The 22808-nt window shown below is 45.5% G+C and overlaps 1 protein-coding gene across 13 annotated transcripts in view; it reads right to left on the reverse strand.

Annotated features, from left to right (window-relative positions):
• The window catches only part of NFIA (nuclear factor I A), a 1239884-nt gene that overhangs the window by 329823 nt on the left and 887253 nt on the right, over positions 1-22808 (reverse strand). For 12 of the 13 annotated variants that reach the window (XR_011290794.1, XM_069642058.1, XM_069642053.1 and 9 more), the window contains exon 4: positions 11976-12050. The exons of the other annotated variant lie outside the window; for it this stretch is intronic. Coding sequence is in view for 11 of the 12 variants with exons in the window: in XM_069642058.1 (XP_069498159.1) it covers positions 11976-12050 (75 nt within the window). In the remaining variant the exon portion in view is untranslated. The remainder of the gene's footprint in view (positions 1-11975; positions 12051-22808) is intronic. 13 annotated transcript variants of the gene reach the window in all.

Below are 22808 nucleotides of genomic sequence, written 5' to 3' on the forward strand. Positions count from 1 at the left end.
ACCTTGTTCATTCCCACCAAAAGGAGGATATCGCATTGGCATGTTAATCATGAGGGGAGGAGATTTCCTCTGCTGCCCAGAGAAAGAAACAATGGATTCCTTGGGCTGAATAGGAATGTTAATTCAGGTGTGACTGACAACAAACTGCTCTGGTAGGAAGCCGGCCATGTGACCCTCTGACTCAGCCCAGCTCTAGAGGCGGGTGTGATGAATGCCATCCATGAGATAGCATAATGCGAGGAGATTACTACACCGAGTTCGATTCCTCCTCACAATATGGAGGAGTTTCTGTTTGCCGGCAACGGACTAGTGATTCTGACTGTCGACAATGTACTGGGAGCCCCGCCTATATCAGGATACACGGAAGGTGCTCACGTGCGTTGCTACTCTACAGAGAAATCATCCACGCTTCGCGAGTTCGTTTTCTCTACTTACTAAGGAATCTGTAATATCCCATTTGCATTAGATCAGGGGGTCCCTGTAGTTATAATCTGTCTGTGTTTCTATTTGTTTCTTAGCTCGGGGCTGGGCAAACAAAGGACCATTTACGGCGGTGTTTACTTTCACTTTCACTGCTTGACGGAGACACCACTCCCGATAACCAGCACGCAGCGGCTAGGTTTCATCAGCGGTTTAGTATTTCCACTCTCCCCGCTCTCTTTCCCCCAGGTCGCAAGGCATCCAAATAGCGTTTCTCTTTCACCATTATTCCCTCTATTTTTCTAGATGTCAGACGTTTAACTTGATCTATGGGGAATGCGCCCGTTCCGATCCTAAGTACTTCCAACTTCCAGAACACACCATTCTTCGCCTTTCTTCCCTGAGGGTAATGTGAATTCAGCCTCCGTGTCAGTAAGATTTTCTCTATAGTAACTTGGTATTATCAAGCCTTGAAAACCCCTCTGTTCCTTGTTCCTTCTTTACAGTCCCATGGTGACTGCTCCTTAGCTTCCTGCTTCAAAGACCACTTCCTCCGACGTTCGGGGATTTCTGATTCTTTAATCAGGGTAAGCCACATTTTTACTATTGGAGTTCTCTCTTGGTTTCCTCCTAGTTCAGGGTAGCTCCTTTGGTAGTGAAGTATATTTTTACCTCTGTATTTGTTCTTCAATCCTCATTAGCACCTATCAGCCTTGTGAACAGACTTGACCACCTTGAAAGAAATACCATTCAGACCTGACAAGGAAGGCGGTTCTCTGGACACTGCGAACTCAAGCAGCCCTTCCCTGCACAGGGTTTTGTCCCCTTTCGGGGGGTTTTCCCTGGAGGTCCCACCGTGGACCAGATCATTCAGTTCCGGTCAGCGGAGGGGTTTCTAGGTATTTCCCCATTTTCTTCTTGTTCAGAAGGAAACCGCACAAGAGAAGAATTCAGGTGGGTGAATCCAATTCGGTGTTTGAACCTGGTTAAAACGTATGTGTCATTGATTATTACAGCGGGCAAGACTGAAATTGTTGATTGAAGTTGGTGTAAATGTATGTTTTATAAAAATGCTCATAGCAAAGTGTACTGAACTGACAAAAATATGAAACTTAGAGATTGTTAAAATGGAATATGCACTCACAGTTTAAGACTAAGCTGGAATCTGTGCGATGTTCTGAGACTGAACCCCAGAAATTATTCATATTGTAGCCATTGTGTTTATGTTAGGAACATGAAAGGTTACAGGAATGTGCCCAAATGGGATGTGTATGCATGTGTATAAATTGGTGCAGAACTAATATTGAGAAACCCACCAAAAGCGCGAAAAAGTTGTCATTGATGAACCATAGCTCGTAGGAAAGTAAGAGTTGGACAGAAACCTACCTTAAGCAATCTGTCATGTAATTATGTATTATTAACAAGTTATGCATCTTGGAAATATGTTTTTTGGGGAAAATAGATTTTCTAAGTAAAAATAAAGGGGAGAGATTTCCTTTGGGCCATAGACACCGTCACTCTGACACATATGACACACTGCTCCTGTCTCAAATCAGGAGAGGGGAAATTCTCTGACCTATCAGATCCTTACAGGGTTGGGCATAGATAATCAGCCTCCTCACCCACTTTGGAAATACATAAATAGGGACTGCTGAGGATGGACACGCACACTTTCCACTCCTCAACTAATTTCTTGGTGAAGCACCTTGCAGGAAGATCCAGGCTCCAGACATAGATCCAGAGACCAGACTTTAGAACCAAACTCTAGAACTTTGAAGCAGAGAGGCCTAGCCCAAGAAGATGAAACCTTTTTCAACAGGCCTCAGAATCTTTTGCAACCTGATTCTAACCCCTAAACTTCCACGGGGCCTAACTAAACCATTCAATAGCCTGGTTGAGCTGTTTTGCTTCTGGCCAAGAGCCCCGTGCTAGAACCAAGATTCAGATCCGTCCAGCAGAGCTGTAATCCAGAACCCATCAGATTCAGTCAATAGGCCGCGCAGAGCAGAGTGCCTTGCTGAGAGCAGAGTTCAGGTGCCCTGAATCCTGTCCGGTGGCGAGTGAAGTCCAAACCCTTGACCAGATCTTTGACGGGTCCATTCTATTCCAAAGCCAAAGGAGTATTTAGTCTAGAACTGTCTATAGTCATCTCTTAGTTTAAAGTAATCATATTCAAGCCATTTCAACCTATCCAGAACTGCATTATAGAATCTTGTGGCCATCCTGAATTCTTCTCATTATATTGTCTGTGATAACTGTAGCGATAATCATCTATGCGCTGATATTTTGAAGAAAGTCAAGTGTCTTGGCGCACAACAACCAGAGTGGAAGGCGCACTGTTCTGGTGGTTGTCCCGTTGGGTATCTTGTACTTTCATAGCCCCTTCATATAAGTCCATATCGGTTCCGAATCTTTAAAGCGCTTCTTTCATTTTAGAAATCTTGACTCTGTTTCAGAAAAATCGACCTTCACAAAAATCAACTTTTGAACCGCACATCCTAGAAACATCCTCAGCTTTCAAACGGACCCAAAACGATATTCCTTATAGTTTTTCCGCAATCGCAATTCCTGAATGCGGAAAAGTTGCCGTGATTTGCAATTTGGCTAAATTTCACTCAATAGAAAAACAGCTATTTCTTGCTTTCAACTTCTGAATTTTGTTTTCCATCTGATAATCATTCCTAAATCATTGCTAGTGTTGACCTGAACCAATCCAAAGCAACTTTCACTAATTCTGAATCTTTTTTAGCGAATTGAAGTCATTTTAGCATTTTCCCAATCATTGCAAATCACATTCAAAAGCATTTTGACCTGTTTTTAAATCATACCTGTTCTCTCTAAGCTTGCTGTGGGAGAAGTGGGATTGAAATTACAATTGTTGCTTGTTATTCCTGAAACCTGTGTGCTCTCTTCCACCTCTTCATATTGCATACTGGGGGGAGTGAGTAATAACAGGGGTAAAGAGGGATTATATTGTCTTTTGACTGAAATTATAAAGTCTTATTCTGTGTTGCATTCTTTCCTATCATTGCATTTTCTTGAACCATACCAAGTATTCTCGGATATATTATTTTTCCTATTCCTACTCCTAACTGATTAAAGAGATTGTTGATATTGTAATATAACCCATTGCTGATCATTGTTCATATTCATAAGTGTGATATTCAGATATTATTCATATTCCTAAAAGTGTAATCTATATATTGTTCAATTCTTCAAATAAATCTTTTAATTTGCAAAACAAACCTATTTCTTGGTTCAGTGAGACCGGGGGAATTCAAAGAGAGGGGCGTTATATAAGGGTACATCAGCCAGAATTAAAAGAACTTTGACATAAAAATATATAAATAAGGGTTTCCATTGGGCATCCCATACTAGGCATTGACTTAGTTGGAGTGCTGGATTGAAATCACTTACATTCCCAAAGGCCATATCCTGAGCATGGATTGCATGCAGGGAATAATGTTTAACAAAGGTGTGGATGGAAGCCCATGTAGCGGCATCACAAATATTCCTAATAGGAACACCCCGCTGGAGGGCGGTGGAAGTAGCCACACCCCTAGTGGAATGAGCTCTCAACCCATCAGGAGGGTCCTTACCCGCCAATCGGTAACACTCCGTAATGGTAACGATAATCCACCAGGACAAGATCTGTTTGGTAACAGCCTGGCCCAATCGGTGTCCAGCATATCCTACAAAGAGTTGATCATCCACTCTGATCTAGAAATGTAAAAGCTCAGAGCTCTCCTAGGATCCAACCGATGGAGTCGCTCCTCTTCCTTACCAGGATGAGGAGGGTAGAAAGATGGAAGAACCACCTTTTGACTCAAATGATATTACGTAGAAAAGAAGAACATACTCGCAGTACAACCCTGTCCTTGTGAAACACAGTAAATGGTGACTTAGATGAAAGTGTCTGAAATTCACTCCCTCTGCGAGGGGACGTAACCACAACCAAGAACACAGTCTTGAAAGACAGTGATCTCAAAGGACAAGAGTGCAAAGGTTCAAACGGAGCCCCCATGAGAAATTTCAAAACCAGATTCAAATCCCAAACCGGCACCTAGAAAGGAGACAGCGGGAATACATTAGTCACTCCTTTAAGAAACTGGGAAATCAAAGGAATCTTAAAGTAAGAACATTCTTCAGACGAGCGCTTAAAGATACAGCGCCACCAGGTAACCCTTAATGGTACCCACTTGAAGGCCCCTGTGGGCCAAAGAAAGTAATAAAGACAAAACCATAGGAATGGAGCACTGAAAAAGATCAATATTGTGATCTCTGCACCAGTTGCAGAACTTACACCAATGGCAAAGGGATTTAGTTGCAGGCCACCTGGCCAAAAGCAACACCTCCATCACGTCATCCGGGAGGTCCCAATCCTTATACCTCAACCATTCAGATATCAAGCATGAAGGTTGAGAGTCTTGACCTCTGGATGGAGAACCTGAAAGGCCCCCCCCCTTGCAAGAGCTGATCCTCTCAGTAGGGAAAACGGCGTGGCGGGCAGATGGACATTTCTAGAAGGTCCGGGTACCACGCTCTCCTGGCCCAATCCGGAGCAATGAGGATCATATGGGAACCGAACCTCTGTAACCTCTGCAACCCTTGAGGAATGACTGGAGGAAACGCGTACAACAGTGGGAATGACCAATCCACCACAAACTCATCTCCTAAGGCTCCTCTTGGAGGAAATTCCCTTGAGCAGAATCTCTCGCACTTCTGGTTGACACTGGTGCTGAATAGATCCACTTGTGGGGTACCCTAAACCCTAAAGGGCGGAAATCTCCTGAAAGACTTTGAGCCAACTCCCACTCGTGGGAGACGGTGCTCTGCCTGCTCAGAGCATCCGCCACCGCATTTTCGTCTCTGGCCAGATGAACTGCTGAGATCGAAATTTCCTGCTGGACAGCCCAGAACCAGAGCTGCATTGCCTCTCTGCACAACGGAAGGGACCCTACCCTTCCCCCCCTTTTTTGTTGAGGTAATGCATTGCCACACTGTTGTCCGTCATGATCAGGACACTCTTCCCCCGTACAGAGGGCAGAAAAGCTTTCAGGGATAGCCTGATGGCCCTCGGCTCTAACAGATTGATGTGGAGTCTGGGCTCTGACCAAGACCAACGACCGCTGGAGGTCAAGTCATTGGCATGAGCGCCCCATCCTGTGAGGGAAGCATCCGTCACTACCATCATCTATGTCCACGGTAGCCAAAACTGTTCCCCCTTCATCAGGTTCCCTTCGTTGGCCCACCACAGAATATCTTGGGAGACCAAGAGTGGAATCTGAACGGGATCCGACATCTTGCCAGAGAATTGTGACCACTGCATCTTGAGAGCCCACTGCAGGGATCTCATCCGCAGCCGGGCCTCTGGCACCATAAAAATGCAGGATGCCATGAGGCCGAGCAACATTAAGAATTCGAAAGCCGGGAGACTCTGGGCATGTTGAAACTTGTCTACCATCTGCACATTGTGATGAGCCCTTACCTTGGGAGGCGAACACTTCCCCAAGGACGTGTCTAATACAGCCCCGATCTACTGGAGCTGTTGGGAAGGTGCAAGATGCGACTTCTTGACATTCAAGAAGCCCAGCCTGTGGAGGGTGCCACAGGTGACACCGAGATGATCCAACGCTACCTCGGGAGAGCGGGCCCGGATCAGCCAGTCGTCCAGGTAGGGGTAGATGTGAATCCTCCATCGACCGGAAGTACGCTGGCAACACCACCATTATCCTGGTGAAGACCATTGGGGCGGAGGTCAATCCCAACAGCAGGACATGAAACTGAAAATGCGAGTATCCAGCCGCAAACCTCCTGTGCGAGAGATGAATCGTCACATGAAAGTAAGCATTCTTGAGGTCCAGAGACACCAACCAATCCTGAAGTTGAAGAGCCTGGAGGACTTGAGAAAGAGTAACCATCTAGAAGATGTCCTTCTTGAGAAGTTTGTTCAACCAACGCAAGTCCATGATGGGTCTCAATCTCTCGTCTTTCTTTGAGATCAAAAAGATAACGGGAATACAATCCCTTGTTCCTCTCCGCTACAGGCACCAGTTCTATAGCGCCTTTCTCCAGCAGGCTCAAGATTTCCTGCGCGAGGAGCGGATCCGGAAGCTTCAAAGAGTTTTCCCGGTGGATTGTCATGAGGCTGCTGAAGGAAGGGAAGGCAGTAGCCGTGGGCTATGATAACCAGAACCCACACATCTGAAGTAATGGCACGCCATTCTTCGAGATGCTGAGACAGTCTGCCCTCAACCGGCAAACCATGGGACATGGCCTCATGACATTTTGCCTTCAGGCACTGCCACAGACGCTTCCAAAGAGACAGCTGCCTGAGCGGCTTTGGCACCACGTTTTCCCCGACCACCACGGGTACTTTTTCGCTGGCACCTTTGACAGGCGGCCCCTCTTGTTCTACCAAAGGAGGAGTAGTAACGAAAGGAAACTCCCCTCCACTGCTGTCCCCTAGGATGAAAAGGCAGAGGTTGACGCACCGCAGCGCTTAAAGATTTTGCTGCAGCTTTTGAGGTCTGTAACCTCTCACGGCTCTCGTCAGCCTTGCTGCCAAACAAATGTGCGCCATCAAAGGGCATGTTCAGAAGACGGGCTTGCACATCCGGAGCAAACCCCAACTTCCGCAACCACGCAAATCTAGGTATAAAGGTGCTCGCAGCCATGCACCGGCTAACACTGTCGGCCGTATCCAAACCCGACTGAAGGGATTCACACATGACATCCTTGCCGTCCTGCACGAGAGCAAGGAACCCATCCCTCTCTTCCCCTCGGTAATATGCTCAGCCACTAAAGAAACAATTCCACAGAGTGTGTGAAAACCTTGCCACGGTACACGTGGAGTTGGCCGATTTCAAGGCCATGCTCCCAGCAGAAAATACCTTCCGGTACCCAACCGTCGAAGCGCTTGTCGTCCCTATCCGGAAGGATGGTAGGGTATGCCGCCGGCCTCGAGGTGGCCCTAGCCGCCTGAACCACCAAACTCTCTGGAGTAGGGTGAGTAGATAAATACCTGGGCTCGCTAACGGAAGGGTGGTATTTCTTGGTCAAAGACTTATTAAAAGACTTATTAACAGCCGGAAGAGATTCCGGGGACTGCCAAGGAGCCGCCACCCTTTTCTGCAAGGTAAGATGAAATGAAAAAACAGGGTCAGAGGACGGACCTTGATCTAAAATGTCTGTCAGATCATCCTGCAGAAGGACTGGACCAGCCCAGATACTACGAGACCCTCACCATGAGCCTCCTGTACGGAGACTCTGCATGAGCCCCAGGCTCAGGCCTATTGAATTCCACTTCTGGAGAAGTGCCCAACCCACTGGCATCATGGAGAGTCTGCCGCAACGCTTTCAACTGACTGTCTCCAGGATAAAGTGGAGCATCCTAACGGTCACCAGGGTCCTCAACCTCAGACCTTGCCTCCTTTTCATAAATGTCAGCCAGAGGGAGCTGAAACCCAGGTCTGGTGACAGAAGAGGGTCCGGAGTCCAAAACTGGCCTCTCCGACTTCCCCTTAGCCTTCCTTGGAGGATCCACGATGTCTGGGTACTCCAAAGGCAAATTTCAAGAAAAAAAGGCACCGATATCGCTGAAGTCTTCGATGTCGAGAGTGTCGACAACCTCGACCTCGTGATCACCGAAGGCTTCGGCGGCGTCGACACAGGTGCCGACGGCGCCATGGGTACGATGGTAAAGCGTTGACGTCCGAGTCGGACGGACACAGCGCTGACCGAGTTGACGGCGGCATCGAGCCCTCAGTAGGTTGCTGCGGTTCTGCTCGGGACGAGGACCGAGACCTAGAGACACGTCTCTTGCGACTCTTCGAATCCTTGTCCGTACAGGACCTCAAAGGCTCCCGATGTGAGTTGCGTCGTGTACCCAAGCCGAAGGCGTGCAAGCTATGGTATGAGACTGATCCTGGCCGGCTTCATCAGAAGACGCGACCGGACCCGTGCCCTGCGATTGAAAAATCGCTAACATGGATTGTTTAAACACCACCGATTCCTCCGGACTTGAGGACTTCGTGGAGCACGTAATCTTCCTCGAGGCACCATCCTCCGAGGAGGACGGGGAAGGCGACCGGTGACGCCACTTCCTAGAGTGCCGGGATGAGGAAGGAGTGGCAGGAACCACTCCAGGATCGAGATCCCCGGGACTCCTTCCAATGTGGAGAGTTGCCCCTTGAGTCGTCGGGTGGAAACCCCCTTGACTTGGCTGTTCGGGACTTAACAGGCTTATAGCCCCTACCTATCGGGAGCTTCCCCTTCCGCTCCTGCAAGGCCTTGGCAGTCAGCAACTGGCATTTCGAGCAGTCGTCAGTGTACTGTGACTCACCCAGCCACCACAAACAAATGCGGTGGGGGTCGGTGAGCGACATTTTCATCTTGCAGTCCCGGCAGGTCTTGAAGCCAGACCGCGGACTTGGAGGGGTCGAAGAGAAAGACATCGTAATGATGAACACACGAGGCGCGCCGAGTCTCACAAGGTTAACACGTTTGCGGAAAAAACTGAACTGAGGCTATGGGCACCGTGCATCCTATTCATAACATCCTGTGACGTCGCCCTCGACGGAGGGCTTCGAGGGACATTGACACAATGCCATTGACGCCGGACGACTTCTGCCGAAAAAGTTTCCTAAGTGCACAGCTGTGGACATTACATGTCAAAGGTGTGGAATACGTTGGAGGACACAATCCATTCGAAAGGGGTTTCTTCTTTCATAATAAAGGATTGAATCCCTAAATATGACCTTCCTTGGCAGTCTCCTTCTACACCCTCACACTACGTTGCTAAATGTGGACTATATTTGCTGTACTGTACAACTACTTGGGCAAATCAAAGGAGTAAAATGACTGAAAATGTTCATACAGACCAGGTGTGCACAGTTCAGGAAATGCACTTTCCCCGTAGTTATTTTAATTATAGATGTTACTGATTTTACTCAAATACTCCATTGGTCCAGAAGGAACCTTGTACAAGGTACACCCCTGTTTGACTGAATTCATTTTATGGGCAGAATAGTACTTGAAAATGAAGGTGCAGGGAAGGGAGAATTGCATTGTAATCTGATGATGGTTTTAGAAGTGGCATTCATCAGATGAGTTTTGTTTCCTAGTAAATGTTTCTTACACTTTCATTTTTTTGGGTGAACAAAAAGCACACAATCATCTTTTAGGTGTTTCATCTAAAAGTATGAATACAAATGTGTTCCACTGTAGGACCTTATTCTTAGTAACTTTTTTTATGAATTAAATTGAAATACTTCAGGTGTGGTTGTTTAAAGGACTAATACTATGGAACTATGTAGATTCAAAGAGGTAGAAGAAAGACCATTATTTATTTTGGTCAAAACAGAGAAAAAGAAAAACATTATGTGAACAGTATGTGAATTATGACAAGAGAAATACAAATCAACATTAAATGTATATATACAGAATGTAGGTTACTATAGAGGGATTTTTGTAACACATGGGTGTGAATGAATTCATAATGGTATATGGACATACGTAGAATATCCACAAAATATAATATACAAAAACAGTGAAAGAAAATACTTGAAATTATGAAACAAATACATAGGTAAACAGCTTAATCTGTGAATCTCCTAATGTTGAGATTACCATATTCAAAAGGCTGTTTTCCTAGGTTAGAGTCTGCTTAAAGTGAAGACGTCAGTTTCGTGGACTCTATTGTCCTAGGTTTGGGTCTACCAACGTGTTGGTTACATCAAGAAAAAGATCTTTAACAGGGATGTCTCGATGAAATCCAAGGGATCCCTGATCTAGCATATTTTGGCGAGAAATCTTTATTTCAACTCACCTTCTTCAGGGTGAGTTTGTACACCCGGGTGTTGAAGGGGTGAGTGATACACTCCAGTATGCAGAGACCCCGCTGGTGGGTTGGCAGTGGATCTAGAAGTATTTCTCTAGAATCAGTCCCTTAAGCTATTTGAAATCATGAATTTATAAATAACATCATTTGCACAAATTCCCAAGAGAACAATGCCTGATTTTTTACATTTTCTCCTCAACAGTCAATGGTTAAATGCTTGCATGTAGTTTAGTCACCCGAATTGAAGTCTGGATATTTACTCATGCATTTCCCATTTATGGGTAACCTTAATGAATTCAGCTTTCCCCATATGTTACCTTACATAGTCTTAACTTTTATTTTCTTTTGACACATCTTACTTTATGAATATTTGCCATTGTTAACAATTATAAAGATTGATCTTACCATCCTACGATCATAGGCAATGCGCTAACTTTAGTAAGATCCTCTCCCACTTAAACGTGTACCACATCTGCAAAAGCACACAATACAACTCAAAACAAGAATGTGGCTATAATACTGTTACGATACTAGTACTTGTGATACACTTTGGATATAGAAAATTGCTTGGCACTATAATGTCACGCCTCTTGCGGGTCAGCAGAGATAAACAAAAACCCATATCAAACCAATTATCCTTACACTCTTACATCCTTTTTAGTACACCTTGACTAATTTGATATGCATTGAATTTTTATAAACTGTCCTCCTAAAACATGTATCTACTTTAGGCGTAGGATTAGATGTGTGTCTTGTAAGCTGCGTGGTGCAGCAGTCTACCAATCGCTTAACAGAGGAAGGCGCTGTTAACACCTGCTCTATGGAGTAGCAAAAAATCGAAAATGCAGGCACTTTTTGTGTCAAATGCCGAACGTCAACTCGAGGTGAGGACCGGTAGTCAAGAAAGCAAAGATTCGAGGTGCGGGCCTGTAGACAAGAAAGCAAAGATTCTAAACGCTAACAGGAGGCACTATCAGGAAAGCCTTATTGTGCGATAAAAGCACCGGTAGATATTTACAGTCAGTAGAAGCTAGGCTAACGGGAGACGGCAACAGATGTCTCAGGCACAGCTCTCGCGCATAAGCTGGGTGTTTAACTGTGTGGATGGTTTTGAAATCTTCAGTCTGCCACGCTTCGTTATGGTCTGCACAGGTTTATTTGCTCCAAATGTACACTATATCGATAAAGGAAGGGCCTGCAACCCGCGGCTCTCCAGATGTTTTGGACTACAACCTCAAAGCAAAACAAAAGAGGCGATGGCCGGAAGGTTTAGAATTAATCTTAACCTCTGGCATTGCTCTGCTCAATCCTCCAGACCATGCCGGAAGGTTTAGAATTAATCTTAACCTCCGGCATTGCTCTGCTCAATCCTCCAGACCATCTTGCCGTCGACTACAGCTCCCCCAGTCCCTAACCTCGGACTATGCTGATCAGGACCGATGGGGGCAGTACTCCAACACAGATGTTGAACCAGAGGTTGCAGGCCACTACTGTGTGCGAATCAAACCTGAAACTAGCATTGGCCGAGTGAAGTGATAACTAGCCTACCCAGAATGCACCCTTGTGTACAATAATAACAAGCATAAGAACACTATTAAAACCGCGCCGAGAAACACTTGTGTACAGGCGCGTTATAAATATCATATCACAAATATCAATTTCTTTCAGTGTTTATTACAGGTGGGTGGAAAGGTGAGTTTGGTCATATACTTACTTTGTGACACTCTTACAAGCTCAGCCACGCTGAAAACACCTGATGTGACAAAACTGTCTTGGAAGCTCAAATGTCCTAAAGGCAAATGAAAGTATGGCGATTAGCAGTACATTTAATCACAGCTATTAAAAGGCATGCTTCACTTTTATATACTGTCGATTTCAGGTTTTCTAATCATGTTCACAGAGTTGTATGCAGATGGACAGGGAACAATAGGCCATCCAATGGCCTGCGCCTTGGTCAAGCAACAATACAAGGACATGACAGATGGCCTTACATCGGTCACTATGTGGGTGTGTCCAAACTATTTGTCTCTCATTTTGGTGAACAATGAATACATCATATTGCACCTAAATTAAGTGGAAGTTTTTCTCCCAGCTCTTTGAAAGCGTCATCTGTAGCTGTACACATTAACCTAAGAGTGATGGAGAGAGAGAGAGAGACGAGGATTGCTGGGCTGCATCAGATTTATAAAGCAAGCTCGTGCAAAGGACTGTGAGTGTGTGTGTGATATGAACATGTGTATGCGCGTGTGGGCAAAATGCAGGAGTTCTGTGAGGAGTTCCCTCCACAAAAGATACCACTGAGGAGAACTCCACCTTTATTCCAGCCCATCCCCCACTGGTTCCCAAAGCAGTGGCCAGCTGAGAATGTGCCATTCCATATAAGCAATGCCAATTCGATGCAGGATGACCCAACATTAGTAACAGTACCATATCCAGTCACTACAAATTTAACCCGGCACCTATGGATTAGATACACTGCAGTGATGGCAGGCAACGACAGGAAGCGCTACTTTTCCCTGCTCACTCCCACCCTAAACCCATAGGAATGGCCGCTTCAGGAGATCAAAAGACAAAAAAACAAGAACTACACGTGAAAAGGAACAAAATAGGACTTCGATACCTTGGTTTTCTGTTTATGTACCCTGAGGCACTAAAATAAATAGGCAGAAGTAGATATACATTGGGCCTCATTACATGTTTGCCGGTGCAGAATTAACATGACGGTAATAACGTTTACCAGCACGTTTCTGCACTGGCAAACTACATGATTGCCTGTGGGGTGGCTGGAATTACCTCCATCCAAGAGCTGGAGGTAATTCCACCACCTCACCAGCAAAAATAATAGTATTATGTTGTAATGTAATGTGTAATGTGATGTAGGCTGGCGCGTGTGGAATGTTGTTCCAGCTTCATTTATCAACATTCCACATGGGTCAGTTGATCGGAGGCTTCTCCCGGAGGCGGCTGCTTCGAGGGGTCCAGATAAATAAAGCACTTAACCATACTTACCGTGTGCTTATTTCACTGATGACGAGGATTCTGGACCCCACATCCACGCGTGCAGGACCCAACAGTGTTTTCCCCGAAGAGGTGTTCGGGGAACAGGGCTGCCGGCGCGGGGCTGAGGAAATCCCAGCGGCTGGCGTGGCCATCGGGTTGGTGTGCTCTTTGCACGCTTGTGACACGGCAGATCTGTGCAGAGCCTTTGTCCGGCGTGGAGAGAGTGGAGTTTTGGGCAACCCAGCGGAAACGGCAGCGCGGCGGCGCTGTGGGGATTGCATCGCGGTGCCAGCTCTGTCCGTTTCAGGGGTCGCGGCGACCGTTGGAACTGTGGTCTGCTTGCGACGGTCCCGCAGGGTTGCAGTACCCTCGGAGCCGGGCTGTTGTCCGTGCTACTGGTGACAGTTGGATTTGGATGCACGGCGGACTGTGCGGCGGAAGGGGGCCACGCCTGCCCATCTGTAATATGCAGCGTTTGGATCGATATGCACACGTATTGGAGGTGCGGTTATACTGATCCAGGAAGTGTTTAGCTTCTCCTGCGGATGATTGGCGTTCGGGAGACACACCCTTGGCTACGTGTACTTCCTGTAATACGCCTTCGGCGCAACTGCACAGCAGCTGGCAAAGGGGTGTGGCTGAGCCTCTGAAGGAGCTGTAGAGTGGATCTGCGTGTTTATGTTAGGGCGCTTCTGGAATTAACAACGCTCTGCTAACATCCATACCAAGGGATATCACTTGGGGTCCTACGAGGTGAGCTGCACAGGCGCACAACTTGCTGTTGGTGTATTTTCAGCATTGGTGGAGTGGCGTGCATTGGATTTGCAGCAAGTAACTGTCCAGGTCCATTGTTTCTTGAGCATAAATACTGTGTACTTTGCTGGCATGTTGCATTCAGTTGCCAGGCCTCTGCCTGCATTTCTGCTCACGCCAGGTGAACCTGTTGCTCCTTGGAATCAGTGGGTAGATTCTTTTAAAGTGTACTTGAGGGCAGCTGGTGGCTCCAAGTTTTCAGATGAGAAGGAGGCTTCCCTATTGAATTGTATTGGCACTGAAGGATTGAGGGTCTTTAGACATTTGCCGGGTGAGGATGTGACTGTGCCGGGAGCTGGGGAAGGGGAGGTTGTTATAAGTGCATATGAAACAGCCCTGTAAAAGCTCGAGACTCGCTTTGGAAAGAGGATTAATGTGGTGTTGGAGCGATATAAATTCTTTTCCAGGCCACAATCTTGTGGTGAAAGCATTGATGCTTATGTGAATGCGTTACGAGCATTGATAGCCACATGTAAATTTCCATGGAATTTGGATGAACATATCAGAGATTAGATAATCATCAAGACGTGTAACCAGAAAATAAGGGAGAGACTATGGATTGAGAATGATCCACCTTTGGATAAGGCCTTGGACATTGCCAGAGCAATTGAGACTTCCAGGGCGAGTGTGCAGATTGTTACTGAAAAGGATAATTCTAGAGAAGGGGTACAAACTGTTTTGGCTCGAAGTAGGGGTGGTAGTGGCATGGAAAATAAAAAAGGGATTGAAAGGATGGGTGCTCAAGGTGGGAAAGGGTTTAAGGGGAAAGAATGTTGCCGGAAATGTGGTTGGTCGAGCCAGTCAACTGATTCGAAAGTTTGTCCTGCCAGCAACATGGAATGTAGGAAATGTAAGTGTATTGGTCACTTTGCCCGTATGTGCAAATTCATTGGGGTGGCAAGTGTAATTCCGGAGGAGAATGTTTCTGGTCAGGAGGCTATGGGTAGTCCTGAGCATGGTGTAATTATTCATGTTGATGGGATGGCTCGCAAGGGTCCATGGATCTCAGTGTTGGTAGATGACTGCCCTTTGAAATGTTGGTTGATTCAGGGTCACCATATACTTTGGTGTCTCCTGAGGCATATGCGGAGAAATTGGTGAAAGATTTATCTACATTGCAAGGGGCTGATATCAACCCTAGTGCTTATGGTCAAAACCCGATTGAAGTGTTGGGTTATTAGTGCGTCTAATTTTGAGTTCAAGGGTCGACATGCTAGTGGAAAACTGTATGAGGCACACAAAAGGTATTAGCATCCTGGGTTGGGAGGAACAAGCAGCTTTGGGCATGGAGATATACCCGGGAAGGGACATCCCAGTACTCAGTGTTGTGGAGGGGGGAGAGGTTGGCAGTCAGTGGACATCTGCATCGGTCAAGGCAGAGTTTCCGGAGGTGTTTTCGGATGCCTTGGGTAAGCTTAAGGGTTTTTCTCATCGAATTGTGTTGAAAAGGGGTGCCTTACCAAAGGTACATAAGGTGAGGGGTGTTCCGGTGATGGCAAGGGAGGGTTTGAAGGTGGAATTAACAAATTGTTGGCTGCCAGGGTTATTGAATCCATTGAATCATCGGAGTGACTGTTTCCGGTGGTTTTAGTTAAAAAAGGGGATGGAGGCATCAGGATGTGTGTGGATTTACATGGTCTAAATTCAAATATCTGGGTGGATCGTCATCCCTTGCCGAACATAAATTAACTTCTGTTGACTCTTGGCATGTTTTTCCACACTGGATTTGTCAGCGGCATATCACCAGATCGATTTGCATGCTGACTCAAGACATCTTACCTCTTTTGTGACACCATTTGGGGCATATCGATTTTGTCGTATGCCCTTTGGTTTGGCGTCAGCGTCAGCCGTTTTCCAACGGTTAATGCAGGAAATGTTTGGTGCTTTGTGTGGGGTATGTTATTTTCAGGATGACATCCTTGTGTGGGGTGGATGTAGAAGGGAGCATGATGACAGATTGCGGCATGTGGTGGAAGTGCTGAAGGAGAAAGGCCTAACTGTGAAATTGTCCAAGTGCAGGATTGGTGTGGGTAAAGTAACATATTTGGGTCATACATTGAACGCTGAGGGTGTCAGTCCTAAGGCAGAGTTGGTTCTGACTATGAAAGATACCCCCATCCCAAACAATAAGGACCAGTTGAGAGCATTTCTGGGTTTGGTGGAGTATTATGCAAAATTCATACCCAATTACTCGGACAAGACGGTTGCGATGAGAGCACTCATGAAGAAATCGGCTAGATTTGTGTGGTCGGATGAGTGTGGCAAAGAGTTTCTGGCTGTGAAAGATGAGGTGGAGCGGGCCCCATGTTTGAGGTCCCTTGATCCCAGGCTAAGCACTACTCTCACAGTTCATGCCAGTGAAGCTGGTTTGGGCGCAGTTTTGGAACAATGGTGTGGAGGGGAGCGCATGCCAGTGGCATTTGCGTCAAGGACGTTAAGGGATGCAGAGAGTAGATACTCGGTTATAGAGAGAGAGAGACATTGGCGGTGGTGTGGGCATCCAAACATTTTAGGACATTTCTTTGGGGCATTCACTTGGATGGAGCATTTTATGCATATTTATTCTCGTGTAAAGATAATATATGAGATTTACAAACAGTACAGTCAAACAACAAAGACTTCCTAATGGCAGCAAATTATACTTGAACACATCCTATCCAAGCATCTCAGCGCCTGTTAAATGTATGGCCTTTAAGCAGTGTCCTATGCAACAAACAAATTCAACCAGCACATTCTGACTTTCTTTTTGAGCGCCATGGCTCTTATCAAGTCTCCAGCCACCAGGATAAATGTTGAACTATATTGATTTCTACGGGCCCATTAATTTCATTGAGGATAGTGCAGCAGAAAAAATGGCCATCTTCATTAACGTCAGTGGCCCATTAGTTTCTATGAAAGATTTCAACTGAAACACATCCTGCTCAACATATCGGTTGTAATGGGCCAATAGTAATCTATGCAACAGCCTTTCATTGCTGTCCATTAGTTTCCATGAGAGGTTGCAACATAAAAATCATCCTGCTCAACACCAGAATTACAATGGTACAATAACTTAAGTCTACATTTTATTTCTGCTTATTAGATAAAATGGTCCTATTACTTTTAACAAGGGATCACAAAATACAGTGTTTTTGTTTTCGTATTCAAATACCAACATCTGATTACCCTTTAGTTGCTCGCCCTGACATTTTAGTAATGTTGACAATTTGAACACTCCAAGAGACACTATTTCATAGAATATATCAGGCGTTTTGTCAAAAACACTGATAAAATGAACTTTTGCTAACTGAATATCACTGTTACAAAACAGGACCACACTATGCCGTAGCAATAGTGGATACACACATTCAAGTGTATACATGAATATCACCATGTATGGCACAGTTCATGTTGGCCATACTTGTGTGTGTTATGTGGCATGCTGGAGTAAGCAGGTGGCCAAAGGGGTGACATTTCCAATGTGAACTTTACTTAAATAATAATGAAACAGGCCCATCTTTCCCTACCCAACTAAATAATAACTGGAATGCTCGTCGCAAAGTGGTTGCCAAACTCAAAGTGTCCGTCCTCTGTCCAAACTAGCATACTCTAGCCCTACCACTAACAAAAGACATTAACATAAATAGTTCCAGGAGAATGACTCCCTTCTACTGGTTCAATGGGATCAGCCCTAGGGGCGTATTTCTATTAATCTCTGGTAACAGTAAAAATTCTGGACTTGTAGAGAATACCAGGAGAATTACCCCCTTCTCCAACAGTTCAGCAACTGCAACATTCTCCTTATTAACTTAGCAGTTTTCTGGCTGCTGTTTGGCAACTTTTTGCCTTAGTTTTTGATACAACAATTATGTTGCAAACCAGGGGAATGACTCCCTTCTCCTAGTTCAGCTGGTTTAGCCGGTTTAGCTGCTTGCTATCTTTGGATAACTTCCTACATCAGTTTTTAATCACCCTTTGCAATTCTTCACAGGCTTCTCACAGCAGTCTGGTGCAAACAAACCAATTAAAAACACTGAAAAACCACTTAAGGAAAAAACCCAGAGAATGCAGACCTTTGTACAAAAGGACACACTGGGTTGATGAGCAGGGGTGTTCAGGCAAGGATTTCCGCAATTACCTATGTCAAGGATGTATTAAAGTGGAGAAGGGGGCTTACAAGTCACTATGGTGACAATAAGTGGACAAGAAGGCCCTGTCCAGAGTATTGTTAAGCCGTGTCTTTCGTGCACGCAGCGTCAACCAAGCTTCTAGGTGCTTTCGCTGCACATGAGCCAAAGTCAAGACGGCGTAGAGTCGGTTCGAAGGGACAGCTATAGGTGGGTCGAGTTGGCATTCGTGATAGTCAGGACGGTGGCTTCCAGCAGTTCAGGAGGAGCTTGAGTCGGGAGCAACATTATGACTTTGCTGGGTCGAGCCGGTGTGTGAGACAAGAGTTTGATGGCTTCCAGCAGCTCGAGTCAGCACTTGAGTACGTTGCTCCCATGATGTTGAGACCTTGATTGGGTTATAACAAGTTGGTACTCTCCAATGGATCGAGATAGAGTCTGACATGAGGATATAACCAGGAGAGCAGACAGAGACAAAGAGAAGACAATGTCCGGGACCAAGACAGGAGTGGAGACCTGTTGACCAATGCTAGAAGCAAGAAGATGTAGACCATGCACTGAACGTGACACAGAGGAGAAATTATTCCGTCTGAACCCCAAAAGAACACATCTCTGAAAATGGAAACAGAAAGAAATGCTGCATGCTGGGACTAAGTGAGCAATCCAGGAGAACAGCAAAAAAGTAATATCAATGACAAATGCTGCATGCTGGAACTTGGAGGGCGAGTTTCTAGAGCACATTTAGGAACTGGTAAATGAAGGAAACATTACAGGTACACACAAAATGGAGGGCTATCTAGGAAGATCAAAACGTCGCAGGGAATAAAACAGGGATGCGCGTTAGCCCCTTTCCTCTTTGTCCTATATATGGCAGACATGAAGATCAAAATAAACATCAGGGCAAATTGCGGTCTCTTCTGACCGTAAAGCATTCGTACCATCCCTAACCGTAGGGTTATAGTAGTTCACAAAAAGACGGTTACTCGGGGGAACAATTCTACATTGGGTTTGGTTGCCCCTTTTATTGCGTTAAATTTCAGGAGTCCTATTCAAAGGGCGCTGGATGATGAGTATGTGCTGAAACAAGGGGGGAGACAAAACACCCATTGCGTCTTAGATTGCTACGAGAATGAAAGAATGTCTCGTCGTGATGTCATACATATCTGGTGACTGGCATGAAAAGAGTTTCAGAGATGTTGGGATTTCCTGTGTTACTCTTTATTTACCCAAACAAACTGGAGGTATATTTCATGCGGGTGATTGTCTCCATAAAAAATGTTAAAAATAACAAGTGGTAAGAGTCATCACTTAGATAGTTATTTTTTAGAAGCTAAGAAATGCTGTTTATACACTTGAGGTGCTAAAAAAACCCCATCTGTGGCTGGGTTGTGATCTTTTAGTCTTGGGATCCTTCCTCTTTCTTCAGAAGGTATCTTGTGAAGGTGTGGAGAAGCCACACCTGTCAGGTCGACCGGTTTCGATGGTTAAAAAGTGTTGTAAACCATCTTCTTCAGGACACAGAAGTGATTTAAAGGGTGACCTAATCAAAATCCGCCCTCGGGTGTAGGGCAGTTTGTATGCGCCAACGGCAGGCTCATCCGTAGAATCCTGCAGAGGGGACAAAAAAAGGAGAAGGGTGGGGGGAAAGAATATAGTGAAGTGCAATCATCAGAGATCTCTTCTGACAATATAGTGTCATACATAGTTTCATGTCATGCTGGGTCCAGTCTATATGGTTATTATTACTCCATGTATTTGCTCATTGCATAGAAGAGCATAGCCCCATCTTTGGGGGGCAAAGATATGCCGATAGAACCCTGAATTCCCAGTAGGGAGGGGTGGGTGGTGTGGTGCCAGCTGGATCTAGGCAAAAACTGTCGGTGTTTGGAAGGTGCCGGCAGTGGCCTGATTAGCAAACAGGTGCTGTCTATGGTCACACGTTCCCCAGCAACATGCCACCAAGCATGAACAGACTGCCGTGGTGCGTTACTCCGGCAGCTGGGTAAACGTGTCCAAGTGAAACAGAAAAGGAACGACCTCTGGAGGGGACATGGAAGAAAAGGAAAGAAACGTAAAGTTGCTTACCGGATATCAATTAGCAAAAATGCTATCTGCTGGCGCGGTACTCAACGTCTCGGTAAATCGGAGGGAGTGTAAACCACTTCCGTGATCTACCTGGGGGCGTGGTATAAATGCGCCAGACTAGGGGTCACACCTAACGACGCCGAGGGCCGTGCGTGCGTCATCATTGGCCCCATATAATGTCTGTGGGTGTGGTCCAGGGTGTGCGCAGGTCACATGATCCTGCGAAGGCGTGCCCAGTATTTAAGAAAAAACACGTGATCGGGCGTGATGTACAGGCGCTGGACTGGAAGTCACAGCTATCAACGCCGGGGGCCGCGCACGCGTCACTGTGAGCCACACACAGTGTCCACGGGCGTGGTCAAAGATGTGCGCAAATCACGTGATCCTACAAAAACGTGCCCAGTTATACAAATAAGTAAACGAACCATATAATCGGATTATGTGGTGCCTAATGGCTGAAAAAGGCCAAAAGTGCCCTGTCAAGGATAGATGGACATCGCTGTGTTGCGCAGCCTAAAAGTACGGGCAAGAAAGTAAAAGAAAAGGAGGGCTACTGGGCATAATAAGTAAACCGGGGGGCCCGATCCTAACTGGTCTGCACGTTGAACGGCAAAATAAACCTCTCCAATGGACGTGCGTTTATAATAGAGCTGTGCACAGTGTTCGGTTTAGAAAAAAGGGGGGGGAGGGGGGGAAGGAAGGGGAGGGAAGGAAAGAGAACGAGAAAACAAACCACAGGTATTGACAACAATTACAGACATGTGTATACATCCTGTATATTGAACTATATCTTTCATTAAGGAAGAATTTGAAACATTCCTAATGAAACCCAGGGGTATGTACAATTTAGATCACAGGTGTTCGGGTGTATAGATGTTATACTCAAATAGAGGTACATTTACAGTTGCAATACTGCAAGTTCTTGCCATTGCATGGCTTCGTTTAGACCTCGGTTGCATGTATTCAGGCGAAAGATCCACTTCTGTTCTTGTTTGAACAACATAGCATGATAGTTGCCTCCCCTCTTTGGTCGTTTTATCTTCTCAAGGATGGTCCATTGGAATGACTCTGGTGTATGGCCCTCTGCCATGAAGTGAGGGACCATTGGTGCTGTCATTTTTTTGGTCCTAATACATGATTTGTGTTCAATCATTCTTTTCTTCGCTTCCCGAATTGTCATACCAATGTACCTTAACTGGCATGAGCATGTGATCATGTATATCACCCCTTTAGTGTTACAGTTTGTAAAATGTTTCTGAACCCATGGGGTAGTCCAGCCAATATCAATCGTAGTACTGCGAACAGTTTGGGCACACATAGAGCATTGTCCACAAGGGCTGTGTCCCACTGGTTGTGTTTGGTTCCACAGGACATTTTGCATAGTCCTGGCTGTAGAAGTCTCTGGACGGATTGTATTTACAAGAGAGTCTCTCAAGTTCCGTCTCCTTTTTAGCGCAAAACGTGGCAGTGTCATATCTGAGGTGCCTGTGTTCAATATTGGCCATAAAGATTTGATCCCTCTCTTGAGTTTATTAATAACAGGAGAGTAACTGAATACTGCTGTAATGGCATGTCCTGCTTCTGATGGCTTATGATGTTGCTCAAGAGTACATGAACGAGGGATGTGTTTAGCCCTTTTATAGGTATCTCGTATAATCTTTTTAGGATACCCCCGTTGTATCAATTGGTTCTTGAGAGTTTTGGCTTGATAAGTATATTCATCTGTTCTGCTACATAAGCGCCTATATCTTAGGAATTGTCCAAAAGGAAGATTGTTTTTCAAAGATTGCGGATGATAGCTGGAATATGCTAGTAAGGCATTCTTGTCTGTTTCTTTGCGATACACTTTTGAAATCAATCCTCCATCAGATGCTTCAATGGATAGATCGAGAAAATGCGTCTGTACTCTGTTCTTCTCCATTGTGAACTGTAGATGTAGATTCTGTCTATTGATCCAGTCATAGAAGGCCATGACATCCTCCTCCGTCCCTCTAAAGATGATGAAAATGTCGTCTATGTAGCGACGCCAGATAAGAAGTTTGTCTTGAAAAGGGTTGGTGGCCGGATAGATGTACCTGTTTTCAAAAAAGTCAACATAAAGATTTGCCAGACTTGGTGCGAATGTTGCTCCCATTGCTGTGCCAGTGATTTGTTGAAAGAATGAATCATTAAACAGAAAGAAGTTCTTTGTTAATGCTATCTCTGCCAATGCCAATATGAAGTTCGATGGTATACCATGAAGATTGATTCCTGAATCTAAAAGGATTTTTAACATTTCCAGAGTCTCCTGTTGCGGGATGTTTGTATATAAGGCTTCTATGTCAATAGTGATCAACCAGTCTTGTTCAGGATTGAAGGGCAGAGACGCTAGAAGGACCAGCATGGCTGTGGAATCCTTTATATATGATTTCATTTTTGGAATTTCGTCTTTAATGAAGAAGTCTACGTATTGGCTTAATGGTTCCAAGATGGATTGTATTCCTGAAACAATCGGACGACCTGGAGTTGGAAAAGTGCCTTTGTGTATTTTGGGTAAGGCATAT

Source organism: Ambystoma mexicanum, chromosome 1q (assembly GCF_040938575.1).
Source record: "Ambystoma mexicanum isolate Mex_15411 chromosome 1q, UKY_AmexF1_1, whole genome shotgun sequence".
NCBI classification, from domain to species: Eukaryota; Metazoa; Chordata; class Amphibia; order Caudata; family Ambystomatidae; genus Ambystoma; species Ambystoma mexicanum.